This window comes from Gossypium arboreum, chromosome 9 (genome assembly GCF_025698485.1).
Source record: "Gossypium arboreum isolate Shixiya-1 chromosome 9, ASM2569848v2, whole genome shotgun sequence".
Lineage (NCBI taxonomy): Eukaryota > Viridiplantae > Streptophyta > Magnoliopsida > Malvales > Malvaceae > Gossypium > Gossypium arboreum.
In genome coordinates this window covers 70788219-70807309 of record NC_069078.1, presented here as the reverse complement: position 1 = coordinate 70807309, position 19091 = coordinate 70788219, and the positions used below count along the sequence as shown (strand labels likewise).

At 29.3% G+C, this 19091-nt stretch overlaps 1 protein-coding gene across 1 annotated transcript; it reads right to left on the bottom strand.

Moving 5' to 3' along the window:
- Window positions 1-12660: 12660 nt before the first annotated feature.
- Window positions 12661-17234, bottom strand: LOC108454721 (BEL1-like homeodomain protein 1). The gene is made up of 5 exons (XM_017753269.2): window positions 16906-17234; window positions 15851-16768; window positions 14129-14502; window positions 13973-14033; window positions 12661-13773 (listed from the first exon to the last, which is right to left on the bottom strand). Exons 2-5 carry the CDS (start codon window positions 16733-16735, stop codon window positions 12940-12942), a joined length of 2154 nt encoding a protein of 717 aa, XP_017608758.1. The 5' UTR covers window positions 16736-16768; window positions 16906-17234; the 3' UTR covers window positions 12661-12939.
- Window positions 17235-19091: the final 1857 nt, after the last annotated feature.

The following is a 19091-nucleotide window of genomic DNA, read 5'->3' as shown; positions in this document are numbered from 1 at the left end:
TCACGAGATCGAATAATGATTGTGTTTCTATACTTCAACATTGATACATAAAAAACTCTTCCGAGACAAAAAAAAGAAAAAAAAAAAGAAAAGTTATTTATAGAACATCCAAACTTGGTTGTCAATACTTTTGCTTGAAGTAGAAATAATGTTCTTAATTGTATTTGCAAAACCATATACTTTGAAGAAGAAGAGGAAGAAGAAGAGCATGTGCACATGGATGGGAGAGCAACAAATTTGGACGCCTGAAGGAACTAATTTCGCACGTGGGATTGAAAAGCATCAAAATCTGTCACTTAATTTCACTCCTTAGAAGGATTGTTATTTGTGCATAAAAAAATGTTTCTTTTGAAGCACAAAAATACAGATGAATTCGGGTATCAAAATCAAATTAAATTCAAGATCACTTCACTTGTTATACTCAACAAAATTCTTGTTCATGATCAAATTTTAAGGGGTACTTTTGAAAATTTTAGACCAATTATAAAGTACCATGTGTCAAGTCAAAATTATTGTGGGTAAAGTCAAAATTAGCATGAGCGGAAATGATGATATAATATTTGTGTCATAATTAATTTTCTCTAATGATTTTAAATTAATTAAAGAGATAAATATTTTATATTTAATTAAGTGATGAATAAATTATCACTAATTAAAAATAAAATAATTAAATGATAACATCATATGATTATTTTATGTTTAATTAATCAAATTAATAAGAGATATGTAGTAAATAAAAGAGTTTTAGTTCTGGTAGAATAATCAAATGAATGAGTTAAATTTTACAATAATTCTCTTTTATTTATGTAATTTGCACTATAAAAAAGGGTTATCTAAGTCATTTTACAAATTCACAAGTTTAAGAAGGTTAGAAGATCTCTGTAGAATTCTCTGAAGAAGTCGAACAACTTGAAGAAATTTTGACAAACATCATATAACCATTCTGAAGAAAAATTGCCTTCTGATCTCGTTCAACCGTGGAGAAGAAGAAAAAAGTCATTTTTGAAGAAAATTGCCTTTCGATCCAAATCAACTAAAGAAAAAAAAAAGTTCAAACACGTTTCAAGAGTAAATCAACATGATACTTAAAGCAATTCACATTCATTCAAAATCAAGTCAAACGACCATTAGATCAAAATCAAATCAAAGAAAAAATCAAAAAGTATTTTTATAAAAAATTCTAAAAATTGTAACTTTTCTTTTAAAATCATAAATAAAATTTGATTTGAATTTTCAAATAAACTTTTAACATGTAATTTGTATGTAAGAGTTATACTTTAACTAATTATAAAAAGTAAATAAATAAATTGAAACTTTTAATTTAATTTTGATGGTAAAACTTTTAATTTTAGGCTAAGCAGGGCTGTTTTATTAGTACAAAATGATGATATAAGGGTCAAATTTGTTATCTAAAATCAGAGTATACAGGAAATCTTAATGGATTTATATATTAATGATTATAGCTATTGAAATTGACACATTTAATCATTATTTAATATTAGGAAGCTTCCTTCTGCCTCTTGCTACAGCCTAATTATATGTAAATTTTTATCACCAAATTTTATATATTTAGTACATTATTTTTACCATAATAAAATAAATTATATCTTAATAGAATAAATTTTAAAATTATATATAAATTTTAATTTAATATATAGCTGTATACATAAATTTTAATTTGGTAAAATCATACACATGAAACTCTAATTATGGTTCAAATGTATACTTAAAATTTAATTTTGATTTAATTATATATATTTTTAAAAATAAATACATTAATTTAATTTTATATTGAATAAATATAATTATTTATGCATATAATATAGAAACATAAAATGATGTTATATCAATAATTTTGTTAATAATTTACAACAATAAACAGATCAAATAAAAATTTTATATATCAAATTACACTAAATCAAAATTCATATATAACTTTAAATTTATTCCTATATTTTTAATACCAATGTCTTTTTAATACTAATTAATTATAGTAATACGAAACAGTTGTTAATCCAGAATCCAGTGTTATCATCATGCTTAGAGATGAATGATCCATAAACATCCACCAAATGCAACCCCCTAATTACTATTTTCATTTTGCTTTAAAAAAAAAAACTCAGGTGGGACCCATGACCTAAACCAAATTTCTTTATCAATGATGTAATAAATATTTCTTTTTTTTAATTTACTAAATAAAAATAATAAAATTTAAATTTGAGAAATAAAATTAGAGTAGAGGTGGTTTTTGGCTCTAATCAATTATTGTACAGGAAAACCATCTTCTTTTTATTTCAAAAGGATTAATTATTGCAAAATCAAAACCAAAAAAAGGGGGCCGTAAGATCACAAATTTCTCCAAAGATGGGACCGAGAAGGCTTTTATAATGCTTAAAAATCGTCTTTTACACGGGTCTGCTTGAAAGCACGCTCGCCGAAGTGCGGGCCCACCGTAAAGATTCTGGTCTCCTTCTTAACCCAATGAGCGGGCCCCACGCTTCAATCAATTTGAAAGGTCAATGGATTGGCCAATTGGGAAGTTGTGGGGCTTTGGAGTAAAATAACTATTTAATAAATTTTAAAAATGTTTAATTGATTTTTTTAATTTCTTAATTTTATTAGTTTTAAATTTTTTTTCAAATATGGTTAAGTTGAATAAATGTGTAAAGTTTGAAAGTTAAATTTTTATACCTTATAAAAATATTAAATTTTAATGGAGGAATTATTTTGCTCACTAATAATTTATGGATTAATTTGCCTATTCTTTTAGTAGAAAGGCTAAAATACAATTCAAGATATAGTAAAAGGAGATTTGTATAATTTTTTCTTTTTTTTAGATTCTTGAGTATTAAACTGAATTATTTATTTCAACACTATAATTATTCAAATATATATTTATATTTTTTATTAAACTTATATTTTTGCTTATGTTGTACTTTTGGATGTGTTGTATTAGTCATAATTAAATTTAAGAGGAAAAAAGCATTGTATTATTTAGAATTTAGTCTTTATATTTTTATTTTTAAGAATTTAATTATTTTACTTTTTAATTTTATAAATAATATTATAATGAATCTGAATTTAATCAAATAATTTTAATAATATTATTTATTATACCAAAATTTAAAATTTAAAATGGATTAAATTACTAAAGTTAAAAGTGTAAAATTAAATTTTAAATTGATAAAGCATGTAAAAACCGTTGGTTAGAGACAGCCATCTTAGCACCGTTAGAACATGTGCCTTAATAAGGTTGGTTTTTGTTTTACGTAGTATAACTTCCTTGACGGTTTTCTTTTTTGAAAAATTGCAAAATTTAAATGTCGGGATGCCGATTATTGATTAACCTCTTTGGATGACTGTTTTTAAAATTAGATTGATAGTTGAATTAGTTAAGTTATTAGTTCGTTAATTTAATTGGTTTGATTAATTTGACTAAATAAATTATTAAGAATTTATAAAAAAAATTAATTCGACTGGTTCAATCAATTTTTTACCCAGTTTAATTAGTTTGTACTGATTCTTAAGTCAACTGATTTAGTATCTTTCTCTAAATTAATACTTCAGCTGACTCTCAATTCATCCGGTTCAAACAACCTTGCTCCCGATTGCTCATAATGGGCATAATATTTCCACAATTAAGATTTAAGATGGTATTATTTCTTCTCTTTGTAAGGTTAGGTATGTATGACAACTTATAATTTAAGTAAAATTAGTATACAACACCCTAAATTCATTTAATCATATTTGAAGTTTTATAATATTTATTATATAAGTAATATAATAATTTTTTATTCACAATTGTTTTATAATATAAAACACAAATGATAGATAAACGATTACAACCAAATGAGATGCCAAAATGATATTCCCTTCCCTTGAATCCCTCCTGTCGAAACCATTTTCAAATCGAGTTTTGGAAAATGGGAATCGATTTTAAAAAACGAAAACGGGAGTCGCCACCAATCTTTTTAGGTGTGATTGGATCACCTTTAAAACATTTTGTTTTAAAATCATTAGTTTTGGTCTACGAAATCAGAAAATGGGTTCGGGAGCCAGTTACGTACGAGGAAGGGTTAGCACCCTCGTAACGTCCAAAAATTGGTACCTAATTGATTATCAAAATGTCTTTAATGTCGAAAATTAGAAATTTTAATATGTAATCCTCTTTGAAATATTTGAAAACTTGGGTTTACTTATATCAAAGTATTGGCTTTAAGTTAGCCTTTTAGAAATCCTATCTCGAAACAACAAAATGCTATATCCAAGAAGTTAGGACATATCACTTTGCGTTCCAAGACAGTCACTTATATTTTGAAATCCTTTAAAACTTAGAAGGATACTTGACTATTCGAACTTAACGAGAAAAGTTGCAACCCAATAAGTTAGGGTACTACCTTTTCAAATTTCCAAACACCAAGCATTGCCTTTATATTTTTTGAAAACTTTTGGGGCCTTATTTTTAAAAAAGATGCATGGGGACTTTTATTGTACTATAAATCATACATAGTAACATATTATTGTAGTAAATAAATAATACGTGCATTTTAACAAAATGATAGTAATAATATGAAGATCGCATTAGATGCATAAAATTATATATACATGGCAAATATTAACACTATGCATACAAAAATATATATATAGCATGTATTGAGAATGAATAAATAAAATATGCAAATATACGAGGTAATGATTAAATAATACATGATATATAAGAAAGCCATGATTTAATAATAGATGACATACAAATAAAAGTATAATATCAATGTACGTGTCTACAAAATATAACATATAATAATAATAACATTTAACACATACATGTTACATGCCATATAGAAATCTACCAAGGAACTAATAAAAGAAAATGATTGATTGCTAACAAAATATGCATATAATTAAAAATAAGATATTTCATAACAATTTTAAAATAGAATTTAATATACAAGAATAATTATAAAAGAATAATAATTATATGGTAATATATTTGGCTTGAAAGTATGTATGAGAATTCATAATATAAATTTAAAATGAAATGATATATATAATAAATAATTAATTAACTAATAATGAAATTATAATATGAGTTAAAAATATGATTTAATAATAATAATTTACAAATTTTGAATAAAATATATATAATATAAACATAAATAATAAAATTGGTAATATGTAATATACATAATATATATATGTAAAATAATATACATGTAAAACATAATAAATAGTATATAATAAAATATATGGGAAATAATATAATAAATATATCATATAATAATGAAAATTTATACGTAAAAATAATATGCGTAAATGAATATATAATATATGTAAAAATATGATAATATATATAAAAAATAATAATTATGAGAGAATTAATATACAATAAACAATTATAGTACATATAAAAATAACACTTATAAAATAATTTTATGGAAGTAAAATTAAAATAAATCAAATAAAAATATATAGAATAATAAAATAAATATAGGACTAAATTTAGAGTCTTGTAAAATTATTGGGTAAATTCACAAAGCCAAAACTGAATTAAGACCCGATTCGAAGCACCCGCAAAATTAAAGGGAGTCATCGGGCAAATTGCCCTATTCCCAAAACGTAGTCGTTTCCCTTAATACTAATGTGAATCATTAAGAGGGTCTAATTGAAATAGAATAAAATGTTAATGCCAAATTTCAAAATAAATGAAACAAAATTAAAAGTATAAAAATAGCGAGAGGATCGATTGGGTAATTAACCCACTTTTCAAAAAACGCGCGGATCCTCCCCCGGTAATCGGGTCAACGCGCGGATTCTGGGGTTACAAAACGGTGCCGTTTTGTCAAGGCTATAAAAGCCAATTTCTCAGCCTTAAAATCATTTGAAATCGTTTTTTAGAAAAAAAAAAATTCTCTCTGAAAGAGAGAAAGGAGAGAGAGCTCCGAGCTCTGGCCTCCATCGGCCTCACGCTGGTCACGCGCCCACGCGCCACCCCTAGGACCACCGTACATGGTGGCTAGGGTTTAAAAACCCCTCCTTTCCCTTGTCATTTATCAGGTAAATCCCTTCCTTTTATTTTTGTAGGCTAGATTTTACTAGAACAGTATAAACATATATATGCTACGAAAAGAAATATGCGGTTAAATCACCTTTTCTGAAACTGTTTGTATCTTTCTGAATAACTATGTGTAAGTATGTATTTCTCTGCTTTTAAAAAAAATCGGTCCCCTTTTTACAATCGTCCTCTTCGGGCTTTTATAGCCACTATTTATTACAAAAATTTAGGAAAGAAATCTTTTTATATCTTGCCATATTTGCTTTGCTTGCTGCTGTGGTTCTTCTTCTTTCCTTGCAGGTGTTCGCGAAAAATCCGGTAAAGGCTCGACAATGGTCCACTGGTGGCGTTGATCTTGGCGTGACTTGGGGCCTGGAATCACGGTGTCGACGAAACGACAAGATTTGAAGAAGTTTGACTCCTCATGTGCTTGCCGCGCGAAGAGAGGGCTAGGGTTTCCAACCCTAGCCGAATGCTTTCAAAGCTTTGGGCCTCCAAGGGTCTGGGTCTGTACATTTGGGCTACGGGTTTGCTTTAGGACTTTGGATAGTAACAGTGGGCCTGTTGACTGTAACGGGTCTGTTAGGTCTGTGTATTTGGGCTTTGTAAACAACTTTTATGGACTGTTTAACTTAAACATTTGTTATTTATTTTGGTTTTGGGTTTCAAAGCCCGGTCAAATTCGGGTTACTACACCTCCATTTCTATCTAATTGTTCTATAGATAGGTTTCATTAGATTAATCATGTATGATCATGAATAACACTCTAAAATAGTTGATATTGAGCTGAAACTTTAAGAAATGGTCAAAGGACAAAAGGGTATTACATAAATATCCCGAATTGATCTCGTGTAAAGACAAACTCTTTTGTTACCCATATCACTTGAGCAATGCACATATGGTATGAAACATGTGTTATATATGTAACACCCTACGCTTGAACCGGCCATCAGATCCAGGTATGGAGAGTTACAAGTTGACCCATTGGATTACTCCAACGCTTTTCTTTAAACACTTCGACAATTTCTCCAACGAGTAGTTCGTTTTTACTTCCACGAAGTGAGCTGAGTTTGTTAGTCGATCACTATCACCCAGACAACGTTCTTCTTGGATGCACAAATAGGCAATCCCCTTACAAAGTCCTTCGTGATTCTATCCCACTTCCATCCTAGAATCTCCAAAGATCACAATTTTCCAAAAGGAATCTGATGTTCTTCCTTGACCTTCTGACAAGTTAAGCACTTCATCACAAACTCCGATATTTCGCCCTTTATTTCTAGCCACCAAAATAATTTCCTTAAATCCTAGTACATCTTCACACTTCGAGGATGAAGGGAATAGGGTTCTTGGTAAGCTTCTTTCATTATTGCCTGCCTGAGATTTTGCTCGTTTTGAACATATAGCATTTCCATAAAGCATAATTCTCATTCCTTTCCCAAGCTGAAATTCTTATTATTTCCAGCCTTTACACGTTCCCTTACTTCGTTTCCTCGCGCTTCCTTTCGTTGTGCTTCTACAATTTGAGAAAGGAACATGGGCCGTGCCCTCAACTTAGCAAGAATTGACCCATCACTCCCTAGACATACCCTTGCTCTCAGAAAAGCCAGAGTTGATGCAGTATTTCTGCTCAGGGCATCGACTACTACATTTACTTTACCTGGATGGTACTCGATAGTCAAGTCAAAATCTTTTAACAGTTAAACCCATTTTTGCTGGCGTAGATTCAACTCCTTTTGAGTGGGCAGATACTTCAGGCTCTTGTGGTCATAAAATATGAGACATTTTTCTCCATAAAGATAATGCCTCCAAATCTTCAGAGCTAGCACTACAATTGTTAGTTCCAAGTCATGAGTTGGATAAGTCTTCTCATGAGCTGGGCGTATAGTATAAATGTGTTTTACACTTTTTGAGGAATGGTTAGATAAGTTGTGTTTTACATGCATCGAAGTACAACTATTATTCATAGACTTTGTAGCGCTTTGCACATCATAGTTGGTGTAATTGATGGATATATGTGTATATGATTACTTTTCCATGATTGGTTAACTGGGGAAAAGACTTATATGCATGTATTAACGATTAAATGTGAAAGAATGAATTGTCAAATATTTTCATGATTGGTTAATCGAGGCAAACACACAGTCCCTCTGGGACTAACTAAGGTGGGTGGCACACCCCTTTAGGAACATTAGGGTTATCGCCTATCATGTATTAAATGGACTCATTCTTGTATTTGGTATAATTATATCTATTGTATGATCTATAAACCAACTCATATAATTTATCCAACCCAATAACTAATTTTCTATTCCCAAAATATTATTAATTAAAATAAATTTAATTTAAAGTACAATCACAGTCAGTCAACTTTGATTAAAATAACAACTCAATCACTAAACTTTAGAAAAATAATAAATTAGTCACTAACAGACATTTTCCGTTACAAATGTAACAAAAAGCTGAAGTGGCCCGTTAACTAGCCACATTGGACGTTAACCAATGTATCAACATAGGTATTTTACAAATACTTACTAACTTAATTTATTTAACTTCATTTAAACCAATTCAAATTAAAACCAAATTGGTGAAGTATATTTCTTTTGGTAATGACATGTTCCTAGGTTGTCATATGTATGTTATTTTGAGAAATGGTTGTAGTGATGATATAAGATGATTTTAGTTGATTATATGTATAAGTTTATGAGTTATGTTGAGATTATAAAATGGTATGTTTTAGTTGAAGTATGAATGAATTTAACAAATAAAAATTTTAGGTTGAAAGTTGGTATGTTCCTAGGTTGTCATATCAGCTTTGGATGCTGATTCAATGATCTGACTTTAAAGTAACCTGCATACGGAAAACAACCGTACGCGGAGTATAAACTCAGTGGTATTTCTATAATCCGAATACTTTAAAATAAAATAATTAAACATGCACATTTAATTCATACAATTTTCAAATCCATTCAATTAATCAATTCACACATAAATCCATTTATCATACATTTAATTTTCATCAATAGCTATTTTAAATAGCTTTTCTCACTTTGAATTTACATATCGTTTGGCAATAACAATACTCTTTTCATGAACCCTTGGTTCATGCATTTCATTTATACAATTCAATTCAATGTCCAATTTCAAATTCACATTCAATATCATTAAATATCAATTTTATTGCCAATTCATTTATTTACCCCTATTAACACGACTCAGACTTTAGCGGATACACGGATCCAACCAAAACACACCAATTTGGCACCCAGTGCCTCATCGGATAATTCGAAGTAATAGTTTGACACCCAGTGTCTCATCGACTAGAAGTTCAAATAATCCCTAAACACTTCCAATCCTATGGCATGCCAACTATATCCGACTCAGCCCGATACAGTTAATAGGGTTTCCAAATCATTTTTCAATTTCCAATCAATACACATGTCAATTCAAATAATCACATATACTTATAATTGAATTGAATTGAATTGAATTGAATTCAATTCAATTCAATACCACAATAAGAATACTCACCTCAATTCCACTTACCATACATATTAAATAATAAATACAACAATTAATAACTAGCTTCGGATTATAGAAATATAAACTGTAATTTCTCGAGTTACTCCTCGTCAAATTTTTTTTTCCTTTCCTTTCTTAGTTGGGGTCTTAGGCAGAACATTAGCTATGGAATTAAAATAATTGAAAATCATCAATACAACACAATTCACATCAATTATTTCAATTTCTATTCAACTTTTGAATAGATTCTAATTTAATCCCTAAACAAAACTAACTTAATTTTCTTTACAATTTTATTCTCTATTTTTCATTCAAATATCACTTAAAACCAATTTCAACTCTCTAATTTCACCATAAATTCCTAATTTTGAATTTCTTTCAATTTAGTCCATACTACATAAAATTTATGATTTGTTTTATAATTCAATCATTTTTTCAATTCTAACTTGAAATGCTATCAATTTAACCCCTAATTCTTCAATTAATTCAACATGAACTACATCTAAAAAGCAACTATCTTTCAAAATTTCAACATAAATCAAGTAGTATTTTGTTCTAATATTCCAAAAATAAAAATTACAAAAAAATATTAAATTGACTTACCACTTAAACTTGGAACCTTTAAAACCCTAATTTTCCTTTTTCTTTTCTCTTTATTTTTCTCCTTTCTTTCCCCTGTTTTCGTTTTTGCTATCCTGTATTCTTTGTTTCTTTTTGTTTCCTTTTTATTTACCTTTTGTTTATTATATTAATACAATATTATTATTTTTAATTAATAAGTAAATACATATATGTATTACAAATGTACATATACATTATTATTACCACACAATTTTCATAATTTGATTTATTTATTTATTTATTTTATTTACTTTATTTAATTAATATAATATAATATAATATAATAATATTTTATATATACTTAAACATTAAGTATGTATTTAATATAAATAAATATATGTACATTATACATACACATGGAATTATAATTTATCATACATTTGTCACTTATGGTTTATTTGCTAGTTTAGTCCTTCAACTTTTCTCTAATATATAATTAAGCTTTCACACTTTATTCAATTTAATCCTTATACTTAGTTAACCTTAATTTAAGTCAATTCACTTAACCGAAACCTAATTAACTACACGACTAGCTTCGTAAATATTTTTAATAAATATTTACGAATTTGATTTACAAGAACTAAGTCTAAGGAATGCATTTTTTTTTTAATTTGATCCTTTTTAATTAATTAACTATCAAAACGTTAAAATTTCCTAACGGAACTTTACTACTAACTCAATGACACTCTGAAAATATTTATAAAAATATTTACGGCTCGGTTTATGAAATCGATGTCTCGATACCTCGATTTCAAAACTAATTAATTTGATAAATATTTCTAAAACACAAATCACTAATTCATAAGCCTTCCTAAATTCACGATTGGCTCATAAATATTAAATAATAATTTATAAGCTCACTTGTCAGATTTTAGTGGTCTCGAACCACTTTTTCTGACATCACTGAAAATTGGACTGTTACACCAACGTGGACGTCAGCGAGTTAACTGGCTACGTCACCTGTTCCATTAGGCTTGTAGTCTAAAATGTTAGTAGGTGACTGATTTATCACTTTTCGATAACGCTAGTGATTGGTTTGTTATTTTCTAAAGTTAAGTGACTATTTTTTATTTTAATCAAAGTTGAGTGACTGCCAGTGTACTTTACCCTAAATTTAATTAATTTACTCAATTAAATTATTTTCTCAATCCAATTCTAATTTCATTAATGTCTAGTATTAGAATCTATGAGTGAATAAATTTAATTTTTTCTTAAAATTGTGATGATTAACTAATTTTAGTTTTCACTTTAAACTTTGATTATTTAATAATAATTCAAAAAATTAAATTAACTACGAAGTCATCTCTTATCTCATGCGAGAAAATCATTCACGCTAGCTAATGATCCATGCAATCTATTTTTTTATTTATTGTTTTCATGCACTCAACGTATCAGTTCAAATGCAATCCTTTAAGGGTTGTGTTGAGCTAGCTAAGGGATCGATTGAACATATATAACTGGGGCTTAATAATTTATAATTAAGTTTTAACTCTTCATCTATTAATTACTAACATTATAGTCATGGAGTTAATTATCTAGTAAAAGTACCATAATTGAACTCTCCCTTATTATATACCATTACAAAAACAACTTATAATTATGCTTGTCTAATGACATTGTCATATCTGTATTACCCTCATAAGATATCATTTATCCTTTGGGTTAAATTCGTTCATTTAATATGATTGGATTATATTTTATCTCATGATAACCATTGCACATTCCTTAATGAAAAGTCAATTATTAATACATAGTAAATAAATCATTCTTTCGATCTATAGTCACGTTTATTTATAATCAACCATGTAATGTTAATGAAAGAATATTATTTACCTTTTATTGAAATATGAATTCCACTATTGTAAGTAAAGCTATATCATACATAAGTCGTATAGACAACATATCAACTTTTGGCTCAATTACCAACAAAACTTAGATTTTTAATATATCAAAGTATACAAGTTACATACACATAGTCAATTACTTACTTAAGATTGAGGTAAGTCACACTATGAACGTTACAACTGAATAAATCTATAAATGAATGTAATATATAAATTTAACTTGGGTCCTGTTTGATGTGTAGTTTGTGCAGACAATCACATCTATTTTCTATATTTCTAAGAGTCATCTATACCCCAATTTGACTTAATAGACAACATAATAGTCTATTGAATCAATTTGCTCAATTTTTATTCTTCAGACTACGAACCATTTAAATTAGCTACTAATATAAATTGTCTTCTTGCAACATGACCTGACTACACGATACAACTTAATATTAGTTAAACAGTAGATAGTTAGTGAGTTGATATTTTCTTATATATTTATACAAAAGATAATAATATAAACTATAAAATTTTATTAAACTAGTTCATCCACAATTATTTAAATTAAATTCTAATATTGAATAATAAAAACATATTAATGTGATATTTTTAAGAAAGTGAATAATGAAGTTGAAATATAGATTGAGTGCACCTGATAACCGTTCTTTCATATTCATATATTATATAAAATGGAATTGTATCAATATGATATACAATGCTCAACCTTACTAATTCATGTCTAAACTACGTAAGAATATATACGAATTACCTAGATATAAACTATCCATCTTTCCTTTACCGTATAGCAAAGCAGGATATAGAAATTGAAACTGATTTTTCACGCTTTCTCAGACCTCAAGTGTTTGGAGAAGGGGGAATAAAAGTAGAATTTGGCCGATAGAATTGAAGTTGGGTTTGGTTTCATGCAACAAAATCCGGCAACAATTGTGCAGCAAACCTTTTCCTGTTTTGCATCTCAAAGGTACTGGAATGAGAAGCTTGTTGAGTGTTGTTGATCCCGCAGAAATCTACTTCGCTTTGCCCTAATTCTAACCTTCTTCCTAGCTGAATGTTCTGGTTCGATAGCAAGCTCTGGTGGTTCCCCGAGAGAGACAGGTTCTCACAATGGGGAAGACCAAGGGTGAGCGAAACACTGTTTCCATGAAACCTTTGTGTCAACTGGTTGGGGTCGAACCTCCCGATATCTCCCATGGCACTGTATGTGGGAAATCCACTACCGGTATTATCAGTTCCAGTAAAAAACGAGTAGCTGTCCTTGGGCAGCCTTTCATCACCGAAATTCATGTTTATTTCCCTTGTTTCACCTTGCTTCATTTCCATGTCCATTGAAAGGATGCTACTAGGAGAATTTTGTAACTCATTGACGCTACTCCTTGGCTTTTTGGGGCTTCTTTGAGCTGCGCTATCAAGGTCACATGATCCAATGAGATTGAAGGCAGTGGCTGTTTGTGGAAGAAAGGAGCCTCCCATTGTGGAGTTAGAAAATTCAGTTGGGGGCATATTCTGCTGCTGGTTGATGGATTTCTCGGGCTGGGATTGAGCTTTAACTTGATTCATCATAAATGACACATTTTCTTGATGGGCACTAGAGCTGGATTCTGACTCCTTTTGCACACTTCTGTTTGCCTTCACTTCGCTGCCATTCCTTTCTTGTTCCTTCACTTCCTCCAAATACATTTCTTCAACCATTGGCTTCCAAAGTCGAACTCGAGCATTTATGAACCAGTTTGAAACCTGCATTCCAAGTTACATCGTAACGATGAATAAAAGATATAAGGTCAAATAACTATAATTAAATTTGGGGTTTAATCTCTACACTTCAATTTGTCATAATTTGATTCCCTGTGATTAGTTACTCCAAATAATTCATACCCTTCAAAAACATAATTTGACCAACGAATATATGGAAATGGAAGAGTGAGGATGCACATACCTGGCCTCTTGTGAGCCCTGTTTGTTTGGCAAGCATATGTTTGTCTGAATCTTTAGGATACCTGGAAACAAAAAAGTTAAAAAGGGATTTGAGGTAAAGGTAATGTATACATGATGATGATGATGATGGTGGTGGTGTAAGAGGGGTAGCACATACGGATGAAGGAAATGCTCGAAAAGCCAAGCACGAAGAACGGAAACAGCACGTTCAGGCAATCCTCTTTGGGGTCTCCAAGCATTGTGTTGGATCATCCCCAACTGCTGCAACGTTCGCTGTTGTCGGAGCTGATGGTCAACGTACCTTAGTCTCGAACCCTCCACTTTTGCTCCTAAGCAATCCTCTTCTCCTAAACTCTTGCTTGTGGCTTTCATTTGTCCTGATATTGCATCTTTCAGACACCTGAATTGCTTCGATATTGTCTTCAAAGCAAGGGCTGTGTAGGATTTTGCCGCGCCCAATCCCGCTACCTGCTCGAACGAAGATACTACTATGTGCATTTGATGATGGTACTGTCTGTATCTTTGCTCCACCTTCATGTTCGCCGAAATGGAAAATCAGTACAAATTTACATGAAAAAAAAATAAATTATTTCCATAATCATAATTAAAGATCAACAATGCAAAAAATAAGTACATACACATTAATATTCCAAACATCAGTGGAATAATTAAGCAAAGTTCAACATTTTGGATCGCTTGATGTATAAATAATTTTATAAACCATCATTGAAAATAAATTCAATTTTCAAAATTTATGATGTAATGTAAGTGTGTATCAAATATAAATCATATAGTATTAAACAATATCTTGCGAATTGAATAGCAAGTACAACAAGATTCAATTAATTAGTTTTTATTTTGCACAAAGTTTATTGAATGTATAAATTAAAATATATTATATTTTGCACAAACTTAATTGAATGTATAAATAAAAATACTATCTGTAAAAAAGTTAATTGTGTTGTTTTTTAAAAATTCAGTAGATTTTTAAAATAATTCAACAATATTTTACCAATTTTTAAGTAAATAATTTATTAATATAATAAATTTTAAATATTATTTAAAAGTAAATAATTGTATTAAACAATATTTATATATTGTTTTATTTTTCACTAAACAATGTTTTTAATTTAACAATGTAATATATTTTGAAAACAAAGGGTTTGAATTCAATATTTAAGGACAACACTTTAATAATAATATAAAATTAAATTAAAAAAGTCAGTAGATTTAGAAAAGATTAAAATATGTTATTAATTTGTAAGTGTGTTTTAATATTTTATTTGACAAAGTTTATTAATATATGTTAAAATTGTTGTTAAACATAGGAATATTTTAGTTTTATTTTTTAAAAAATTTAAAACCATTATTTGAAGAATTAAAATTACTTGTGCAAAATCTATTCAATAAAAATTAACCCATTGTATAAATAAAAACTGTTTATAAATTTGTAATAATAATTTTAAAAAATTTATACCATTTATAAAAATTTAACTTTTAAAACGATAAATAACCTCAGGGTTTTAATTTTCATATAGATTTTGTATTTAATTATGTTGTAAAAAGTTACTTATCTGTTCCGTGAAAATTATTTTGAAACAGTGATGTTAATATAATTTTATTTAAAATTTGGAAAATTCTGATGCTACCAAATGTTAAAAATTTGTATTGTGAAGACAAAATGTTTTAAAAGCTTGAAATATATATATATATATATATATATATATAGGTATTAGGGTTTCGGTAAAAGTGTTGTAGAAGGAGAACTTGTTCTGTGCATGAATTGGGAGATTAATGATAATCTTAACTAATAGCAGTAAATTTGGCTTTCAAATATAGGATGGAAATTAAAACGAACAAAATAAATAAATAAGCGAACCTCATCAAGCATACTGACAAGTTTAGCTTTCTTCATCTGCAGCTCCTGTCTTTGAGCTGTGGTGAGCTCAGCTCCACGTTTAGCCCCATTTTCACCAGCGCTTGAACCCTCTCCAGCCACCGATTCTTTGTTCACCTTTATCTTCTCTTCCTTGGTCCCCTCAGACACGTCCGTCTTTATCCCTTTCCCCACATTAACGACTTCATCAAGAAGCTCTTGTGCAGCTCTCAAGTACTTTGACCCCAAAACCACACTCTGAGCCCCAGAAATCCCATTCGAAACAACGGAAACCGACGACGGCGAGTTCCCTGATATCCTCACATCTTCACCCAGTGACATAGTAGGAACTTGAGGTTGTCCTTGTATGTCTGTTTCAACATTATTACTTGACCTATAACCCACTTGTTGGGATGATAGACTTAGGGACAAACCTTGCCTTGGGGACACCACCGGCCGTTGAAACCCCGACTGCGACGCAACATCATGGGACCCACCAGAGTTATCTCCTGTAGCTGCTGCCGACACAACCTGCGGATGGCTACTTCCTGGGGAATTCTGATGATCAACACTTGAACCCCATAAGTTAGAGTGGAAACCGGGGACTACACCTTGAAGGGGGGATGGACGGTGGGGATCGTCGGAATTGAGCGGTTTGATGGCGGTGGATGGTGTTGGGAGAGGGAGACCAAGGAAACGCTGATGATGGTTAGGCGGTGGTGCTTGGGGTAAGCTTGTGGGGTTTAAGAAGAACATGTTAGTGGCAGCCGATGGTTGTTGGTGTGTGTCAGCGTAGGGAACGTAGTTGGGGTTCATGAGATAAAGCGTTTGCATCCCATCAGCTGAAGCAGCCTGGAAATCTGAGCTTCCATGAAAGTACGTCGCCATCTCAAACTAAGGTATTGAGATGATAGATTTGATCTTAAAAGTCGTACAAAAACAAAAAAGAAAAATCAAAGGAAAAAAAGATGAGATAAAGAATAAAAATGAAAAGGGAAAAGAATTGAGGAGGGGGAAAGGAAAGCCGTCAAAGGATGTTGCAGAGACAGGCAAAGTACCATATTCCAATCCAATTATGGCTAAAAACACACGAGAGAAGATGCATATCTGTGAGAGTCAGCACACGTTCTGTCTAAATGCCTATCATGGAAGAAAAAGAAAAAAAAACTATGTCTTTTTAGGCTTTTAGGTGTATGACTGTATATAGTTTTGCAGATCTTGTCAGACTCAAATTTCTTTGCTATTTTTCTTCCCTATCAGTTCATAAATATATGATGATAATTGATAATACATAAAAGAAAGAGAAAGAGATGCAAAGCAAAAAACAACCGAAAATGATACCCACTTTTTCTTTTCCTTTCTTTTTCTCTTTTTTGGTTTTTTTACCCTTCAAAAAATATAGCTTTGTGCTGGTTTGTGATTGGAGGGAATTTTAATTAAATAAATTTCACTATTTGTTTTTTTTGTGGTCCCTTTCTTTTCATTATCTTATCGCTCTAATGGTGTTAGGTAACAACAATAGATTTTGAAAGTGAAAAAATTAACAGTGGAGCATGCCGCTGGAAAACGAGGAAATTTCCATATTTCCAGAGAAAGGGTTTCTTATTAATGTACAAATCAATGTTGAAAAACAAGAGGGGAGGGGGTAAATGAGTTACTCAAGTTCGATTCGGTAATTATTGAGTTTGAGATAAATTTTAGTTTAGTGATAATTGTTTTAAATGATTCGTGAGTTTTATCGAGTTTTTTATATTTTTATATTATTACCTTAAATATATATTATTAATCTTAAACTTAATTATTAAGTCGAGCTCGAATACAAATTTAATAAAATTTGAGCTTAAAAATAAATGTTCACTTGAGTTCGAGTAAAGTATCGAATTTCGAATTTCAAGTCGAGTTCGAGCTTGATAATATTCTTACTCGACTCGACTTGATTTGTTAAAGGTATATTGATTAGAAATTGAAATGACTCACTCACCATTGGGTAATGTTTGCCCTTTTTAAAAGATTTATCTATATATCTCTTTGTTTTTCATTTGCTTAGTTTTTCTTCTTTATTTTACAAAAGGATATAAAGGGTAGAAGATAAACAGCACTTTGAAAATTTTACACAATTTCATGATCACCTTTGTCTATTTGTTAAGTACTAGACTTTTTTTTTTTTTTGTTTCAACAAGTTCATAATGTCCCAAGGTGTTTTTATATATTTAAATTTTATAATTTAATAAATAAATAAATGAGACACATGATTTCTTAAATTAACTCGTATGGTTAAAAACTCTATTGGAAATATATAAAATAATAATTTTAATTAAAATATTATGATAATTTAAATATTATAATAAATGAATTCCTAATTATTATTAAAACAATTGTGCAGCAGTAAAAAATTAATACTATGTGCTCTTCAATTTTCAATTTTCTTCTTCTTTTCATAATGACTAATAAATTCATCGTAATAGTTTGTAAATACCATATAATTAATATAAATATTATTTATACATGAAATAGAAACTTAATGAAAAATTTTATATTTAAAATTAAAGTAATATACTTTTTAGTTAATGAAAATATAGTTTGAAGATAAATAATAATAAAATTAAAAATTGGAAGAGAATAAGATTTATAAACCTAACTATGAAGGAATGATTAGTTTAAAAATAAATGAATGAAATCACCCAAAGCATAGTGATAGTCAAGAAAAGTCCAGTCAAAGCTTTGACTTGGATTTCAATCAATAGGTGGCCCAACAACACCACACTGCTCATTTTCTCATTTCTCCAATAATTATATAAGAAAAGACCGCTACCAAAATTATTTTCATTTTGCATCATCACTTTCCTCACCATAAATGTCCAACACAAATCATGATATTTCACCATTTACATTTATATCTTGTATTCATCCAACACATCAATTTTTATTTCACTTTAAGTTGATATTTTAAATTTTTTTATATTTTTACAAATAAAATCTTTTTCTGAAATTAAAGTGTAAATGAAGAATGATTTTCATATAATTTGTAAATAATAATTATTTACTCTGTTATAATTACAACTTATTTGATTCTCTTTTAATTATATACAGATTAAATTTATCCATTTATTAATGGAGGGATTAATTTAATCCAATCTTTCTATTACATGGAAAGTGCTTCCATCATTTCGAAATAGATAAAAGGAAAAAAAAAACTTAAAAGGACCATTTGAAACATTTTTATAGTATAGAAGTTAATTGGTTA

Coding starts and splice junctions, on each gene's coding strand:
- LOC108454721 (XM_017753269.2), bottom strand. CDS start 16,735: ATGGCGACGTACTTTCATGGAAGCTCAGATTTCCAGGCTGCTTCAGCT. Junction 14,034..14,128: donor TTCGAGCATTTCCTTCATCC/GTATGTGCTACC, acceptor TTTTGTTTCCAG/GTATCCTAAAGATTCAGACA. Junction 13,774..13,972: donor CAGGGCTCACAAGAGGCCAG/GTATGTGCATCC, acceptor CTTGGAATGCAG/GTTTCAAACTGGTTCATAAA.